This window comes from Tribolium castaneum, chromosome 5 (genome assembly GCF_031307605.1).
Source record: "Tribolium castaneum strain GA2 chromosome 5, icTriCast1.1, whole genome shotgun sequence".
NCBI lineage: Eukaryota > Metazoa > Arthropoda > Insecta > Coleoptera > Tenebrionidae > Tribolium > Tribolium castaneum.
Genome location: NC_087398.1, coordinates 11560548 through 11576552, shown reverse-complemented (window position 1 = coordinate 11576552; position 16005 = coordinate 11560548). Strand labels below are relative to the sequence as shown.

General features: G+C 32.5%; 1 protein-coding gene across 1 annotated transcript in view; it reads right to left on the bottom strand.

Annotated features, from left to right (window-relative positions):
• Positions 1-386: 386 nt before the first annotated feature.
• ko (knockout) overlaps positions 387-16005 on the bottom strand; it is a 42972-nt gene continuing 27353 nt past the window's right edge. Inside the window, exons 4-9 of the mRNA XM_015980028.2 lie at positions 11502-11914; positions 9208-9362; positions 7919-9156; positions 4198-4973; positions 944-1233; positions 387-900 (exon numbers count right to left, since the gene is read on the bottom strand). Of these exons, the coding sequence (XP_015835514.2) occupies positions 535-900; positions 944-1233; positions 4198-4973; positions 7919-9156; positions 9208-9362; positions 11502-11914 (3238 nt within the window). The 3' untranslated portion in view covers positions 387-534. The remainder of the gene's footprint in view (positions 901-943; positions 1234-4197; positions 4974-7918; positions 9157-9207; positions 9363-11501; positions 11915-16005) is intronic.

Sequence of the window (16005 nt, the reverse complement as noted above, 5' to 3'; positions counted from 1 at the left end):
TACATCTCTTAAAAGTGCAAAATCGAATATGTTCGATTTTAAGATGTTTGATTTTTTCGCTTTGTGTCTGGTACCCGGAGTATTTATTGGGAAATAACTCCTGAACTATTAGACTTAACCCCATAAAGTTCGTTACGTATTTTTGGAAAGCTTTTTTAATTATTTATCTTTCTAAACAAAGATCATGGTTTTCCGGGACTAATAGTTTTCTAGAAAATTACTGATAAAAGCAAATTTATGTGTTTTTAATTTGAAAACTATAAAGAATTTGTATGTTTTTTCGATGTCAATCGATTTCCCCGATCATTTGACAGAAGTCTACATCAGTGGTTCTGTTAGTATGGTTTAATAATTATTATTAACAAAAAATTTAGTTTAGGCTTCTGTAAATATAATAGTTTATTCTGCATAATTACATAAAATCGTATATAAAATATTAAATACATGTTCAGCCGATGACTGACCTAACTCGCTAAAATACATATGTTACAATCCTTTAAAACCGACTTTGTCCAAAGCCGGCAAAAAGACCATCTAAAACATCCCAAAATCCGTATGAACCACATCACAGTTGTTCTGTTTATCCAAATTGGCCGTCATATTCAGCTCAACCAACGTATCGACACTATTTAGACCCACTCCCTTGAGGATTTTCTGTGCCGCCAAACTCGTAAAATTAAACGAAAGGTCATTAAGACTGGGAAATTGTTGGTCGCGGTTGTCCTTAAAACTGATATTGGGCTCAGAACCCAGCGTATTTTTCTCGAGCTTTTTGCACGAATCGAAGCTCGCCAGCGAACCCATTTCGTTCTTGGTGTAAATGTTCCCAATGGAGGACATCGACAGGGCGTCGGTGCTCTTGGTGGGACTAGGAGGGGTGCTAGGAGGGCTCTTTAGGCACTTCGTGTCCGATGATGGGCGAGTCTGGGTTGGAATTGGAGACGAACTTGTGCGTCGAGACATTTTTTATAAGGTTGTTGGGAAGTTGAAGCGATAATTTGCGACTGTTGTTGTTCTTCTGCTCGAGGCTCTCGCCGTTCGGGAGCAGGTCTCTCGAGTTGTTCAGAGTCGTTTCTTTGGACTGGTTCGTGTTTTTCGTCGGGATTTGCTCCCGCGGCTCCGTGTCGTTGATGATGACCAGGTTGGGGTTGCGGTCGTCGCACTGCCCGTTCTCGAAGGTTATAACCGAGCGAACCGGCGAATTCTGCACGAAGATCTTCGTACTGCTGCCGCCTGCTCCGTTGATGGTTGGTCTTGGTGGTTGTCGTGTTGGGCTTGTTGTTCAGTTTTTCGCTTTGATTCGTTGTCACTATTATTATTATTAGACTTTACTCCAATAAGTTTCCTTTATTTTTTATAAGCTCTTTGAATTATTTATCCCTTAAAAAAGAATCATTGTCCTGCGATTAATAGTTTTCAGAGAAAAGTGGTAATAAAAGACAGGCAACAAAAGTTCGCTTTTTTTGATTCGTTACAATTTTTTAAGTTTGTTTGCTAACTTTGACTAAACTAAACTAAATGAAATGAAGACAAGAAAACAAAAGGTAAATAGAGATAATTCTGAAAATTTTGCAATCTGCACAGGAAAAAATTTGACTCGAAATTTTGCTTAGTTTTCGGCGTAAGTTAAAACCTTTATAAAGGTTCAATGAATGCAAAATTAAAAAATTTTTTTTGGTATATACGAAAAAATCGACTTCTTGTATGTCGCGAATTTTGATGATGATCAAAAATGCGTACGAATTCATTTTGTTCAGTATTTTCGGCAAGAGTTTGAATATGGCAGGTCCAGCACATTTAATAAAATCGTAACAGATAATAAAAGTTGAGAGATAAAGCACGATTTTACAATTACGATCCGTAAACTAAGCAGCAGCCGTAAAAGGCAGAATTTAAGCAGTGCTTTTCAATGTAGCTTTTTAATTAATGGTGTTTATGTCGAAAAGTCACAAAATAATTTAAGATTAAGATGTTTATACCTGGGATGTGTTTCTTATTTTGTAACTAATAAATTAAGCAAACGTTTTTTAATTCGTATTCGTATGTATCGATAACTTGAAAACTATTATGAATTTTGCAATTTGTTTAACACCAATCGATTCCCCGGATTAGTTTACGATATTGTTTTACAATATTTAAATTTTTGAATTTTTTTGTCTAAAATTATAATGGTCATTTGACGTAACGGTACCTTCAAGTGTTCTGAAAACTCAGTCTAAGAAAGTTTTATGCACTTGTATGTCTTTAGAACTCTCTACATCTCTTAAAAGTGCCAAAAAGACAATAGGTTCGATTTTAAGGTTTTTGATTTTTTCGATTATTATCGAAATTTTGATGCATTTCCTGTACCCGGAGCAGTGATCGAGCAATAACTCCAGAACTGTTAGACTTAATTATTGAAACTATTATTAATTTGGCAATTTGCTCGACACGATCGATTCTCCGGATTATTTTAACTACATAGGTTTACATGAAAATACTTTAATTTTCTTGAATAGTTTTGCCGTAATTGTAGAAAAAAATTCAAAACGCCCCCCATTTGAAAAGTGAAAATAACACATTTTTTGCATTTTTCTAGAAAACTATAAGATTTAGAGCAAAAACCAAAAAAGAATCAGGATGCGACTTAAATTATTCATCTTTTCACAGAAACCCGGAGTCGCTCCGAGCAACAGCATTGGTTATACAGGTGTTTTTACCAAAAAATTAATTCCTGTAAAACTTGAGGACCTAAAACAAAACGGCTTGTTCCGGCGAATTCCACGGTTCATTTTACGTACTATAATAGTTTTACTCTATTTAAATTTTTAATTTTTTTACCAAAATTATAATGGCCATTTGACTTACGAAATACCGTCAAAGAACAAAAAAGCGGTACTTGGAAAACATGCTTTTGCAAAGTTTTATGCACTGTTCTACGTCTTTAGAATCCTCTACATGTCCTAAAAGTAGAAAAATGCCAATAGGTTCGATTTTAATTTTAAGATGTTTGAACAGTTCGGTTTTTGATGAAATTTTGGTCCATTTTTCCACTATCCGGAGTATTTATCGAGCAGTAACTCCAGAACATATAGTAGACTTAACCCCATTTAATTTTTTTTTCTCTGGATAGCTCTATTTATTATCTATCTTTCTAAAGAAAGATCAATGTCCACACCATTACTTTTTGAGAAAATTGCTAATAAAAGCAAAGATAGGTAAAATTTTTATTTTGATAACTTGAAAACTATTAGGAATTGGGCAATTTGCTCGACGCCAAGCAATTCCGTGGATTATTGTTAATAGGATTACTACAAAATGGTTCCATTTTTTTCGAACAGTTTTATTGTAATTGGAGAAAAAAAATTCTGAACACCATTTGAAAAATGAAAATTTCAACAATTTTTTTGTGTTTATTTCGGAAAGTATAAAACTTATCTATCTCCTTATAAAAAGTGGGCAACGGCAATGGTTACAGAAGAGGCGTATTTAATTTTTCACTAAAAAATTAATTACTGGAAAACTAAACGACCTAGAGCTAAACGGTTTGTTCCAGCAAATTCCATGGTTCAATTTACGTAATAATAGTGTTACAAAGCCTATTTAAATTTTTAATTTTTTTTGTCTAAAATTATAATGGTCAATTGACTCAAGTAAAAAAACAGTGTTCTGTAAACTCGCTCAGTTTTATGCACTTTTATAGGTCTTTAGAATCTTCTACATCTCTACATGTTCAATTTTAAGATGTTTGATTTTTTCGATTTTTAACTGGTACCCGGAGTATTTATTGGACAATAACTCCCGAACTATTAGACATAACCCCATTAAGTTCGTTACGTATTTTTCGAAAACTTTTTTAATTATTCATTTTTCTAAACAAAAATCATTGTTTTCTGGGACTAATAGTTTTCTAGAAAATTGCTAATAAAAGCAAAGATAGATAAAATTTATGTGTTTTTAGTATGAAAATTAAAGAGTTAAAATTAAATAGGTCTACATCAGTGGTTCTGTTAGAGTAGTTTAATAATCATTAATAACAAAAAAAATAAATCAGTTTATAGGCTTCTGTAAATATAATAGTTTATTCTGCATAATTACATAAAATCGTATATAAAATATTAAATACATGTTCAGCCGATGACTGACCTAACTCGCTAAAATACATATGTTACAATCCTTTAAAACCGACTTTGTCCAAAGCCGGCAAAAAGACCATCTAAAACATCCCAAAATCCGTATGAACCACATCACAGTTGTTCTGTTTATCCAAATTGGCCGTCATATTCAGCTCAACCAACGTATCGACACTATTCAGACCCACTCCCTTGAGGATTTTCTGTGCCGCCAAACTCGTAAAATTAAACGAAAGGTCATTAAGACTGGGAAATTGTTGGTCGCGATTGTCCTTAAAACTGATATTGGGCTCAGAGCCCAGCATATTTTTCTCGAGCTTTTTGCACGAATCGAAGCTCGCCAGCGAACCCATTTCGTTCTTGGTGTAAATGTTCCCAATGGACGACATCGACAGGGCGTCGGTGCTCTTGGTGGGACTAGGAGGGGTGCTGTTGTAGCCCCCTTTAGGCACTTCGTGCCCGATGATGGGCGAGTCTGGGTTGGAATTGGAGACGAACTTGTGCGTCGAGACGTTTTTTATAAGGTTGTTGGGAAGTTGCAGTGACAACTTGCGACTGTTGTTCTTCTGCTCGAGGCTCTCGCCGTTCGGGAGCAGGTCTCTCGAGTTGTTCAGAGTCGTTTCTTTGGACTGGTTCGTGTTTTTCGTCGGGATTTGCTCCAGAGGCTCCGTGTCGTTGATTATGACCAGGTTGGGGTTGCGGTCGTCGCACTGCCCGTTCTCAAAGGTTATAACCGAGCGAGCGAACCGGCGAATTCTGCACGAAGATCTTCGTACTGCTGCCGCCTTTCCCGTTAATGGTTGATCTTGGTGGTTGTCGTGTTGGGCTTGTTGTTCAGTTTTTCGCTTTGATTCGTTGTCACTATTATTATTATTAGACTTTACTCCAATAAGTTTCCTTTATTTCTTATAAGCTCTCTGAATTATTTATCCCTTAAAAAAATATCATTGTCCTGCGATTAATAGTTTTCAGAGAAAAGTGGTAATAAAAGACAGGCAACAAAAGTTCGCTTTTTTTGATTCGTTACAATTTTTTAAGTTTGTTTGCTAACTTTGACTAAACTAAACCAAATGAAATGAAGACAAGAAAACAAAAGTTGAATAGAGATAATTCTGAAAATTTTGCAATCTACACAGGAAAAAAATTGACTCGAAATTTTGCTTAGTTTTCGGCGTAAGTTAAAACCTTTATAAATATTCAATGAATGCAAAATTAAAAAAAAACTTTTTGGTATATACGAAAAAATCGACTTCTTGTATGTCGCGAATTTTGATGATGATCAAAAATGCGTACGAATTCATTTTGTTCAGTATTTTCGACAAGAGTTTGAATATGGCAGGTGCAGCACATTTAATAAAATCGTAACAGATAAAAAACTTGAGAGATAAAGCATGATTTTACAACTACGATCCGTAAACTAAGCAGCAGCCGTAAAAGGCAGAATTTAAGCAGTGCTTTTCAATGTAGCTTTTTAATTAATGGTGTTTATGTCGAAAAGTCACAAAATAATTTAAGATTAAGATGTTTATACCTGGGATGTGTTTCTTATTTTGTAACTAATAAATTAAGCAAACGTTTTTTAATTCGTATTCGTATGTATCGATAACTTGAAAACTATTATGAATTTTGCAATTTGTTTAACACCAATCGATTCCCCGGATTAGTTTACGATATTGTTTTACAATATTTAAATTTTTGAATTTTTTTGCCTAAAATTATAATGGTCATTTGACGTAACGGTACCTTCAAGTGTTCTGAAAACTCAGTCTAAGAAAGTTTTATGCACTTGTATATGTCTTTAGAACCCTCTACATCTCTTAAAAGTGTCAAAAAGACAATAAGTTCGATTTTAAGGTGTTTGATTCTTTCGATTATTGTCGAAATTTTGATGCTTTTCCGGTACCCGGAGCAGTGATCGAGCAATAACTCCAGACCTGTTAGACTTAATTATTAAAACTATTATAAATTTGGCAGTTTTCTCGACACGATCGATTCCCGGATTATTTTAACTACATAGGTTTACATGAAAATACTTTAATTTTCTTGAATAGTTTTGCCGTAATTGTAGAAAAAAATTCAAAATGCCCCCCATTTGAAAAGTGAAAATAACAACTTTTTTGCGTTTTTCTAGAAAACTATAAGATTTAGAGCAAAAACCAAAAAAGAATCAGGATGCGACTTAAATTATTCATCTTTTCACAGAAACCCGGAGTCGCTCCGAGCAACAGCATTGGTTATACAGGTGTTTTTACCAAAAAATTAATTCCTGTAAAACTTGAGGACCTAAAACAAAACGGCTTGTTCCGGCGAATTCCACGGTTTATTTTACGTACTATAATAGTTTTACTCTATTTAAATTTTTATTTTTTTACCAAAATTATAGTGGTCATTTGACTTACGAAATACCGTCAAAGAACAAAAAAGCGGTACTAGGAAAACATGCTTTTGTAAGGTTTTATGCACTGTTCTACGTCTTTAGAATCCTCTACATGTCCTAAAAGTAGAAAAATGCCAATAGGTTCGATTTTAATTTTAAGATGTTTGAACTGTTCGGTTTTTGTTGAAATTTTGATACATTTTTCCACTATCCGGAGTATTTATCGAGCAGTAACTCCAGAACATATAGTAGACTTAATCCCATTTAAGTTTGTTATCTCTGGATAGTTCTTTTAATTATCTATCTTTCTGAAGAAAGATCAATGTCCAAGTTTTTGAGAAAATTGCTAATAAAAGCAAAGATATGTAAAATTTTTATTTTGATAACTTGAAAACTATTAGGAATTGGGCAATTTGTTCGACGCCAAGCAATTCCGCGGATTATTGTTAATAGGATTACTACAAAATGGTTCCATTTTTTTCGAACAGTTTTATTGTAATTGGAGAAAAAAAATTCTGAACACCATTTGAAAAATGAAAATTTCAACAATTTTTTTGTGTTTATCTCGGAAAGTATAAAACTTATCTATCTCCTTATAAAAAGTGGGCAACGGCAATGGTTACAGAAGAGGCGTATTTAATTTTTTACTAAAAAATTAATAACTGGAAAACTAAACGACCTAGAGCAAAACGGTTTGTTCCAGCAAATTCCATGGTTCATTTTACGTAATAATAGTTTTACAAAGCCTATTTAAATTTTTAATTTTTTTGTCCAAAATTATAATGGTCAATTGACTCAAGTACCGACAAAGAATAAAAAAACAGTATTCCGAAAACTCGCTCAGTTTGATGCACTTTTATAGGTCTTTAGAATCTTCTACATCTCTTAAAAGTGCAAAAAAGCTAATATGTTCAATTTTAAGATGTTTGATTTTTTCGATTTTTGTCTGGTACCCGGAGTATTTATTGGGAAATAACTCCGGAACTATTAGACTTAACCCCATTAAGTTCGTTACGTATTTTTGGAAAGCTTTTTTAATTATTTATCTTTCTAAACAAAGATCATGGTTTTCCGGGACTAATAATTTTCTAGAAAATTGCTAAAAAAGCAAAGGTAGGTAAAATTTATGTTTTTAATATGAAAATTATAAAGAATTTGTCTGTTTTTTCGATGTCAATCGATTTCCCCGATCATTTTACATAGATCTTAATCAGTGGTTCTATTAGAATAGTTTAATAATCATTAGTAACAAAACAAAAAATCAGTTTGTAGGCTTCTGTAAATATAATAGTTTATTCTGCATAATTACATAAAATCGTATATAAAATATTAAATACATGTTCAGCCGGTGACTGACCTAACTCGCTAAAAATACATATGTTACAATCCTTTAAAACCGACTTTGTCCAAAGCCGGCAAAAAGACCATCTAAAACATCCCAAAATCCGTATGAACCACATCACAGTTGTTCTGTTTATCCAAATTGGCCGTCATATTCAGCTCAACCAACGTATCGACACTATTTAGACCCACTCCCTTGAGGATTTTCTGTGCCGCCAAACTCGTAAAATTAAACGAAAGGTCATTAAGACTGGGAAATTGTTGGTCGCGATTGTCCTTAAAACTGATATTGGGCTCAGAACCCAGCATATTTTTCTCGAGCTTTTTGCACGAATCGAAACTCGCCAGCGAACCCATTTCGTTCTTGGTGTAAATGTTCCCAATGGAGGACATCGACAGGGCGTCGGTGCTCTTGGTGGGACTAGGAGGGGTGCTGTTGTAGCCCCCTTTAGGCACTTCGTGCCCGATGATGGGCGAGTCTGGGTTGGAATTGGAGACGAACTTGTGCGTCGAGACGTTTTTTATAAGGTTATTGGGAAGTTGAAGCGATAATTTGCGACTGTTGTTCTTCTGCTCGAGGCTCTCGCCGTTCGGGAGCAGGTCTCTCGAGTTGTTCAGAGTCGTTTCTTTGGACTGGTTCGTGTTTTTCGTCGGGATTTGCTCCCGCGGCTCCGTGTCGTTGATTATGACCAGGTTGGGGTTGCGGTCGTCGCACTGCCCGTTCTCGAAGGTTATAACCGAGCGAACCGGCGAATTCTGCACGAAGATCTTCGTACTGCTGCCGCCTTCCCCGTTGATGGTCGTGGTGGTGGTGGCGTTGGGCTTGTTGTTCAGCTTTCCGCCCTGATTGGTCGTCACTTGCAGCGTGAACGAGTTGCTTTGCGGGATGCAGGTCCGGTTGTTGGTTGTCTTTTTGGCCTTCTCCTTGGTGTTGATGACGGTTTTGTGCGACTCGAGACTGGAGGGCCCGCTGTTGAACGAGCTCTCCGTCTTGGTGCTGCTCTTATGCGACTCGATGCTCGAGGGTCCGCTGTTGTCGGGAACTTCCAGTTTTTGACTAGTTTTCACACTTTCGGGTTTCTCCTCGGTTTGCCGGGAACTGCTCCGGCTTGTCTTCCGGGAGGAGTCGCGGCTTTTCTGCTTGTTGCGCGGGAGGGTGCAAGGCATGTAGGGGTTTTTGCGGGTGACGGGGGAATTTTCACGGGATAGGGGGTACGGGGGGTAGGGTAGGTCGGGGTATTGGCGGCAGCGGCGGCGGGGGAGGGTGGCCGAACGTGTTGGTTTGATCTCGCAGTTTTCCAAATAAGATGTGATGGAGGCAACCTCCTGGAATTTGGAAAATTAGAAAAATTTTGAAAAAAAAATTAGATGGGTTACATTATCTGTGGTCGAGGTTTGGGTCCCGATGCTGTGTAAATGGACGGCTTTGGAGTTGAACCACTCAGTTGGCGGGAATTGAGCACTGAATGAGCTGATTTGGCACTGGGAGCGTTTGGTTTTCTTGAAGAGGCGCGTCAAAAGCGACTCTTTTTCTGTAAAAAGAAGGATAATGTTTAGTTTCAAAGTACTAGTCTGTGGTGAATTTGATCAAGGTGGTCGGATCAGGTCAGGTCAGGTCAGGTCAGAGGCCTATTTCATAAAACTTTCTACAAGTGATTTACTTGTCACTTCTAATACTTTTTCTGTAGTAATGGAATGTAAATAATAAACTTGTCACTTGTAAAAATTAACATAAAGAAATAATGAGTAAAAGTCTCTCGATCCGAGCTGAAAACCGTGTCAGAAACTATCGCTGAAGGAACAAAATAATATCAGTTTTGACTTATAGTTGCGATCTTTTATTTTGTTTTAATTTGCAAATTAAATTGTCTTCGGTTTAAAAATGAGTGAAAACCGAGGAGTAAACTAATATGATAATGATTTTTTCTTTTTACAACAAGTTTTTACTTCAAACCACTTAGACTAGGCTAAAAAAGGTACCTATTGTTGTTGATCTGATTTAGCAAAATCATAAAAAACTGAAAATTTAGGTTAAAAATAAGAATAAATTCACCAAGTGTCGACCTTTTAAAAATAATAGTGACACTACTGAATGAAATTTTTAATGTCGGTATGTTAAAATATTTTAAAAAAATTGTACAAAATTTAAGCCCAAAAAAAGCTTTTTATTAAAAATGTTACAATCCAAATTTATGTTTTTTTACATAAAACCCCCTATAATTTGTGCGTTTTTTGATATACCTACGTATTGTTAATCATAATGTTTTTTCACTGGTAGAATTTGCTAAGTTTTTGAAATCATTAGTTTTCAATGACAAAAACACTTCTTTTTAATAATTAAATAAACTACAACATAAAATACAACAGGCAAAGTTAATTTACATACAGTTTTTTGTACTAACACTCAAAAGAATACAATTTTCTGGCAACGTTTCGATTTTAATTTAAACCTCTTCAGGCCGTCAATTGTTGTTTTTTACGAACGGGTTGAAGAATATTCAATTAAAATCGAAACGTTGCCAGAAAACCGTATTGTTTTATTGATAAAAAACATCAAAACAACTTTCGTTATACTGAAACTAAACAAAGTGGATAGAAAAACATTAGAAATAAATAATTTATTTATTAATTTGATTATAAATGTGCATTAAAAAGACTTTAATATGATTATTTTAAAAAAATGTGTTTATTAGGCTTTTATACCACACGCTCAAATTAAACAGATGTTCTTAACATAAACATATATTCCATATCGAGTGTGATGCTACCCTTGAAGAGCTGACTTATGGGCATTGGTATTTATTGCTAGTCTGTTTTGATTGCAAAAAACTGAGAATCTTTGTTTAAAAACAATAACATAGCTGAAGAAAAATACTTTCGATACAATTCAGTGATTTTTTAATTAGTTTTAACAAAATATGTATCTCAAAAATAGGTACTAGTTTTTACTTCAAAATGCTTCTGTTTTCGGCTTGCTTTGAACTAAATTTTGGAAAGTAACTTTGTTTCTTATTAAAACGCTAGAAAAGGCTAAAACTGTTAATTTTTGTAGTGATTTCTTGTTTTTCGATTTGTTTTAGCAAAATCTCACAGAAAAGTTAGAATTATAGTTAATTTTGACTTATTTTTGTTATTTTTTAGCTTGTGGTGAAAAGACCTAATCTGAATGAGTCTTTAGTTAAAAAATAAACAATATGGAGCGAATCAAGCAAAAATAACATGAATTTAAATACAATTTGGTGATTTTCCAAAACACCCCAATGTGTTTAAATACTCAAAAAAGGCAAAATGGATTATTTTGACCTAATTTTTCGACATGTTTTTAACGATATTTTGCATTGTAAATTGATTTCTAGCTAAACCGTGTGTTAAAACGCTCAAAAAGGGGCAAAAATAATGTAATTTTTGTCTTAGTGGGGTGATTTTCCACTTAATGTTTTTTTGTTTTACTTGACGGAACTGTTCTCAAAAACAAGCTAAGTCACGAGAAACAAACAAAATGACATCATCTTCAATTTATTTGTGTGATTTTTAGACAAGATGTTGCAAAATTAACGAATCTCTGGTTCAACAACGTTCCAAATCGAGCGAAACAAGTTAAAATAGCATAAATTTCGCTCTGATTTGGCCATTTTTCAGTCATCTTTAGCAAAATAATGCAATAATCTTACTCGGACTTGGCGTTGAAGGCGCTGAATTTTCGGTACTACTACTCGTGTTGTCCACGTAGTGTTTGGCTATGGTCCTCGTGGAGGCCGACCTCCTCAGCCTCCGGCTGGACCTCCACAGCCTGAAGGAGCCCCTCCGGTCCGGACTTCGTGGTACTGATAAGGAGGAGGCCCTGTGTTTGGTACTTCTCGGGTAGAGAATCTTATCGCTCGAGTTCCCTCCACATATAACGTCGGCCAAGTTGGTTTGGATGAGTTGGTGCGTAACATCACCGTCTCGTATAGTGGCCATGTCTCCATGAACCATAACAAGCGCTTCTTCTGTACTCATGAGCATCGTTTTACCGGAAAGTGGTTCGTGGTCGTGATCCTCCACTCGCTTCCGGCCACGTGACGCGCTCCGCGACCTCCTCCGTCTAAACAAAATAAATCTCAAAAAAAGAAAATGCCAACCGTGTATGTAGTTCAGTCAAGTAGGCCTTCAAATTAAAATTTGGAGGATATACTTGTTAAAAAATTTGGATATACAGTTAAAAATTACATTTAAGAAAAGCTAGGAAAAATGTCAAACATAAATTTTACATAAAATTGTTCTTTTCTCTTTTTTGATATTACTAAAATTAACAACATTCTGCATAAAGTTAGAAACTTTTTCTTGCAAATTTTTTCAACAATAATAATTGTAACGTGTTTATTTTGACAAAAAAAAACTGAAGAAATTACAGTAATCGGTATGAAATGAAGCTAATAAATATTTTATTAAGTTTTTGGCGTACAAATAATTTGGATACCTGTAACACTCAGCAAGTTGTTGCAATTTATTAAACTTAGTGCATATTGCAGTAACTTTAAATTGCAATAATTTGGTAAGTGTTAGAGATATCGGAATGATGTTTGCAAACAAGAAGAATAGAGTGTTTAACTTGATCTAGAAGGAAGATATTTATGAAGAAGTAAGGTCAGGTCAAGTCTATGATTTTTTTAAATTTATACATATCATTTTTAAACAGTTTAACTCAAAATTTTGTGTTTTACAATTTCTTTCAGCTATTTTGAAAATTTTGAAAATAGCTATGTTTCAAAAGTCGAAGTGTAGCGCTGAGAACAACAAAAATTCCCATTCAGAAAATGTTTAAAATTATTTTTTTAAATTTGAATTATAGTTTAAAGGAAAGAAAAAATAAGTGTAAAAAAAACTACAGTAAATTGCTTAAATTATTATAAAGGAATTACGCACACATGTAATTACGTTACTCGTTACTACGTCTCTCGTACGCAAAATTTCCACTTGTACGTAATATGCGTTTTCCAATTTTCGACATGTATTATACTATTTAGCGCAAATGATTATTTCAGTTTAGTGCCGTAGTGTAGAAATAACTATTATAAAAAATTATTAAATTAATTATTTTTTCAAAAATTATTTATTCTAATGTTTCATCGAAACGAGTCTATAAAGTCTTGACTGTTATTTCCAAAAATAATATTCTCTATAAGTAAAAATTTTTTTTATTCTAATGTTTCATTGAAACGAGTTTATAAAGTAAAAAAGCGAATATTAAAATTTTGACTGAAAATCTTCAATTTTAAAATAAATCTTTATATCTCCACAACATAAATTGTAGCTAATTATAATTTACAATTTAAAAGTTTAAGATCTTGATAATACTGAAAGTATTCATGTTTTATTGCTTTCAACATTTTAGTTTATTCTTGTTTATGGTAGGTGTAAGTGCGTAAAGACGAATTTTATTTTTATTATCGTGTGATAACTTTACAGTGACGTGGTTACATATAAGCTAAATGACGTTATTTTGGTTAAAAAAAATCGACTGATTATATTTTTAGTTTTCGTTATATTTTTTTAGTTCTTAATTGTTTGGTTAATGAGTTTTAAGAAATTTGTAGTAGTTTTAATTTTTGTTACAGAAAATTCATGATAAGTATTTGTAGGAAAAGCCTTAGTATCATGCAACACAGAAAAATATCTTTGAAAAAAGTCTGCGACAAGGTAATAATATTATAGAAAAATGTTTAAAAATGGCTACGTTTTAAAAAATAAAATCTTTAAAAAATACAGTATGATTTTTATAGATATCTTAGAAAATAAAGGAGACATTTAAAAATCTGATGTATGCTTGGTGATATTACAAACAACTTTTTCAGGTTTTTAATTTCATTTCCAGAACTATCTTGCATTTTCAGATCGAACTGGGTTTGATATTTTATTCAAATAATTCAAATAATGTAAACTGAATGAAAAAAAGTTAAGTATATTCCTGAATTTACAGAAAATCAACTGATAAAAAGAATAAAAGATACATATTTACTGATTTATTTTTATCATATTTATTCAAATCACCCACTTCATACAAAAATAAGTCTTATAAAATCTCTTAAAATTAAATTTAATAAGTTAACTGACCTAAAATTTCTTCCCGGAATTCGAACACTATGAAATTTATTGCAAAAATTATTAATTATCCACTTAATACAGCGTGGTCCAGCCCAGCTCTCGTCTTCTGTAGGCCATTAAATTAATATGTGTTCGAGTTTTGATATTTTGTAGATATTATTTATACTGTAAGACACATTTCAGGGAAATATTTTTGAATATACAGAGTGTCCTAAAAAAGTATGACGTCTTAATAATACTTTTTTAATGGCATGCTATTATTTTTTAGTGCTTTCTAGCTTCTTACATGTCCCTAAAGTTTTTTTAATCGGTTTAGGGTTTACTGTTTAAAAAACAAAAAACCGAAAAAATTGGTTTTACACCTTAAGTTTAAAGAATTAATAAAAAATAGAAGCAGTAATTTCTGAACCTACTTGAAACAACTTTAGAACATTCTGTATAATCAAACATATTTTGCTGAAATACGTCCTAGAGTATCAATAACGTCGACAAAATATCAAAAGTCCAACTTTACTAATAACTGAGTTATAGAAGACGGGAGCTGAGCTGGGCCACCCCGCATAGTCAACAAAATTTTAAATAATGACGACAATGATAAACCAAATTTGTTAAATATAAACAATTCTAATTACCCAACTCCTTCAAATTCAAATTCACTATCTTTTAAACATTGTAAATTAATTAATATTTCATTGATAATTTTATCCTGGGGTTAATTTTTGAAAAATACATTGTTGCAACAATTGTAACCATAGTAATAATACAAGGAATAACTTATCCGGGGTTTACTTGACATTTGTAAAATCCACCCTAATTCATGATTCCCTAAATTAGTCTTCTATAATAAAAAAAAACATTAAATTAAATTAAGTAAATTAAGATAAAAAACGTAGTTTATCGAATTAGTTGTAAAACGTGTGATCAAATTTATATTGGACTAATTAAACAAAAATTAAAGAATAGAATAAAAAACCACCAATAAGATTGTAGACAGTATAACTTACAATGTAAAACTAATCTATAACAGCTTTAGCTAATCATGATAAAAAACAAAACATGAATTTGATTTTGATTGGTTTGAAATTTTTAATGAAGAAATACGTTACATTAAAAGACTTACTTCCGAAATGATTCATACCCAAGAAAATATTATTGTTAATTCCAAATCAAATACTGATAAACTTAGTAAAATTTAGAAATTCTTTATTTTGAAAACGTAATAACATTAGATAATAATGGTCACCATATTTTTAACATGTTTTATCTTGTTTTTGAAATAGTATTGTGACTAGGATATTAATTGTAAACGTTTTAACATTAATTATTAATTATCAATTATCAATTATTAATTATTAATTATTAATTATTAATTATTAATTATTAATTATTAATTATTAATTATTAATTATTAATTATTAATTATTATTAATTATTAATTATTAATTATTAATTATTAATTACTAATTATTAATTATTAATTATTAATTATTAATTATTAATTATTAATGTAACACCAGTGTTTTATTTATATAGTGTTAATTGCTAGTAAAATATCAATTTGTATTATTTTAGGCACTACTCTGAAATTTATTGGTAAAAATGTACCTAATGATTCCAATTCTTGGAATTTTATTACAAAGTTAATAAAAATAATAGTTTCAGAAATGTAGATTAATGTTTTAATCTAATTGATCACTTTGCACACGTTCCATCCTCATCTCTTTTGAAGAAATGTCATAGGAGCGGTCAAAATTAAGTGTATTGAACCTAAATAGGCCACTGAAATAAGCGAATATTCCAGTTTTAACTTAATATGTTCAACTTTAAGTTAAATCTTCATATCATATTTTCATAATAAATCCTGTAAATAATTAATTGTTAATTTAAAAGCTTAAGATCTTGATAACACCGAATGTATTCATGTTTTATTGCTTTCAGCTTTTTGGTTACAATTTTTGTTCATGGTATAAGTGAACTGAGACGAATTTTATCAATGTGCGATAATGTTTTGAACGGATGAAAATTCTTTATTCATGTATATTATCATCAATAATACCTACCTACTTTTTGCAAATTAGCATAATTTTCAAA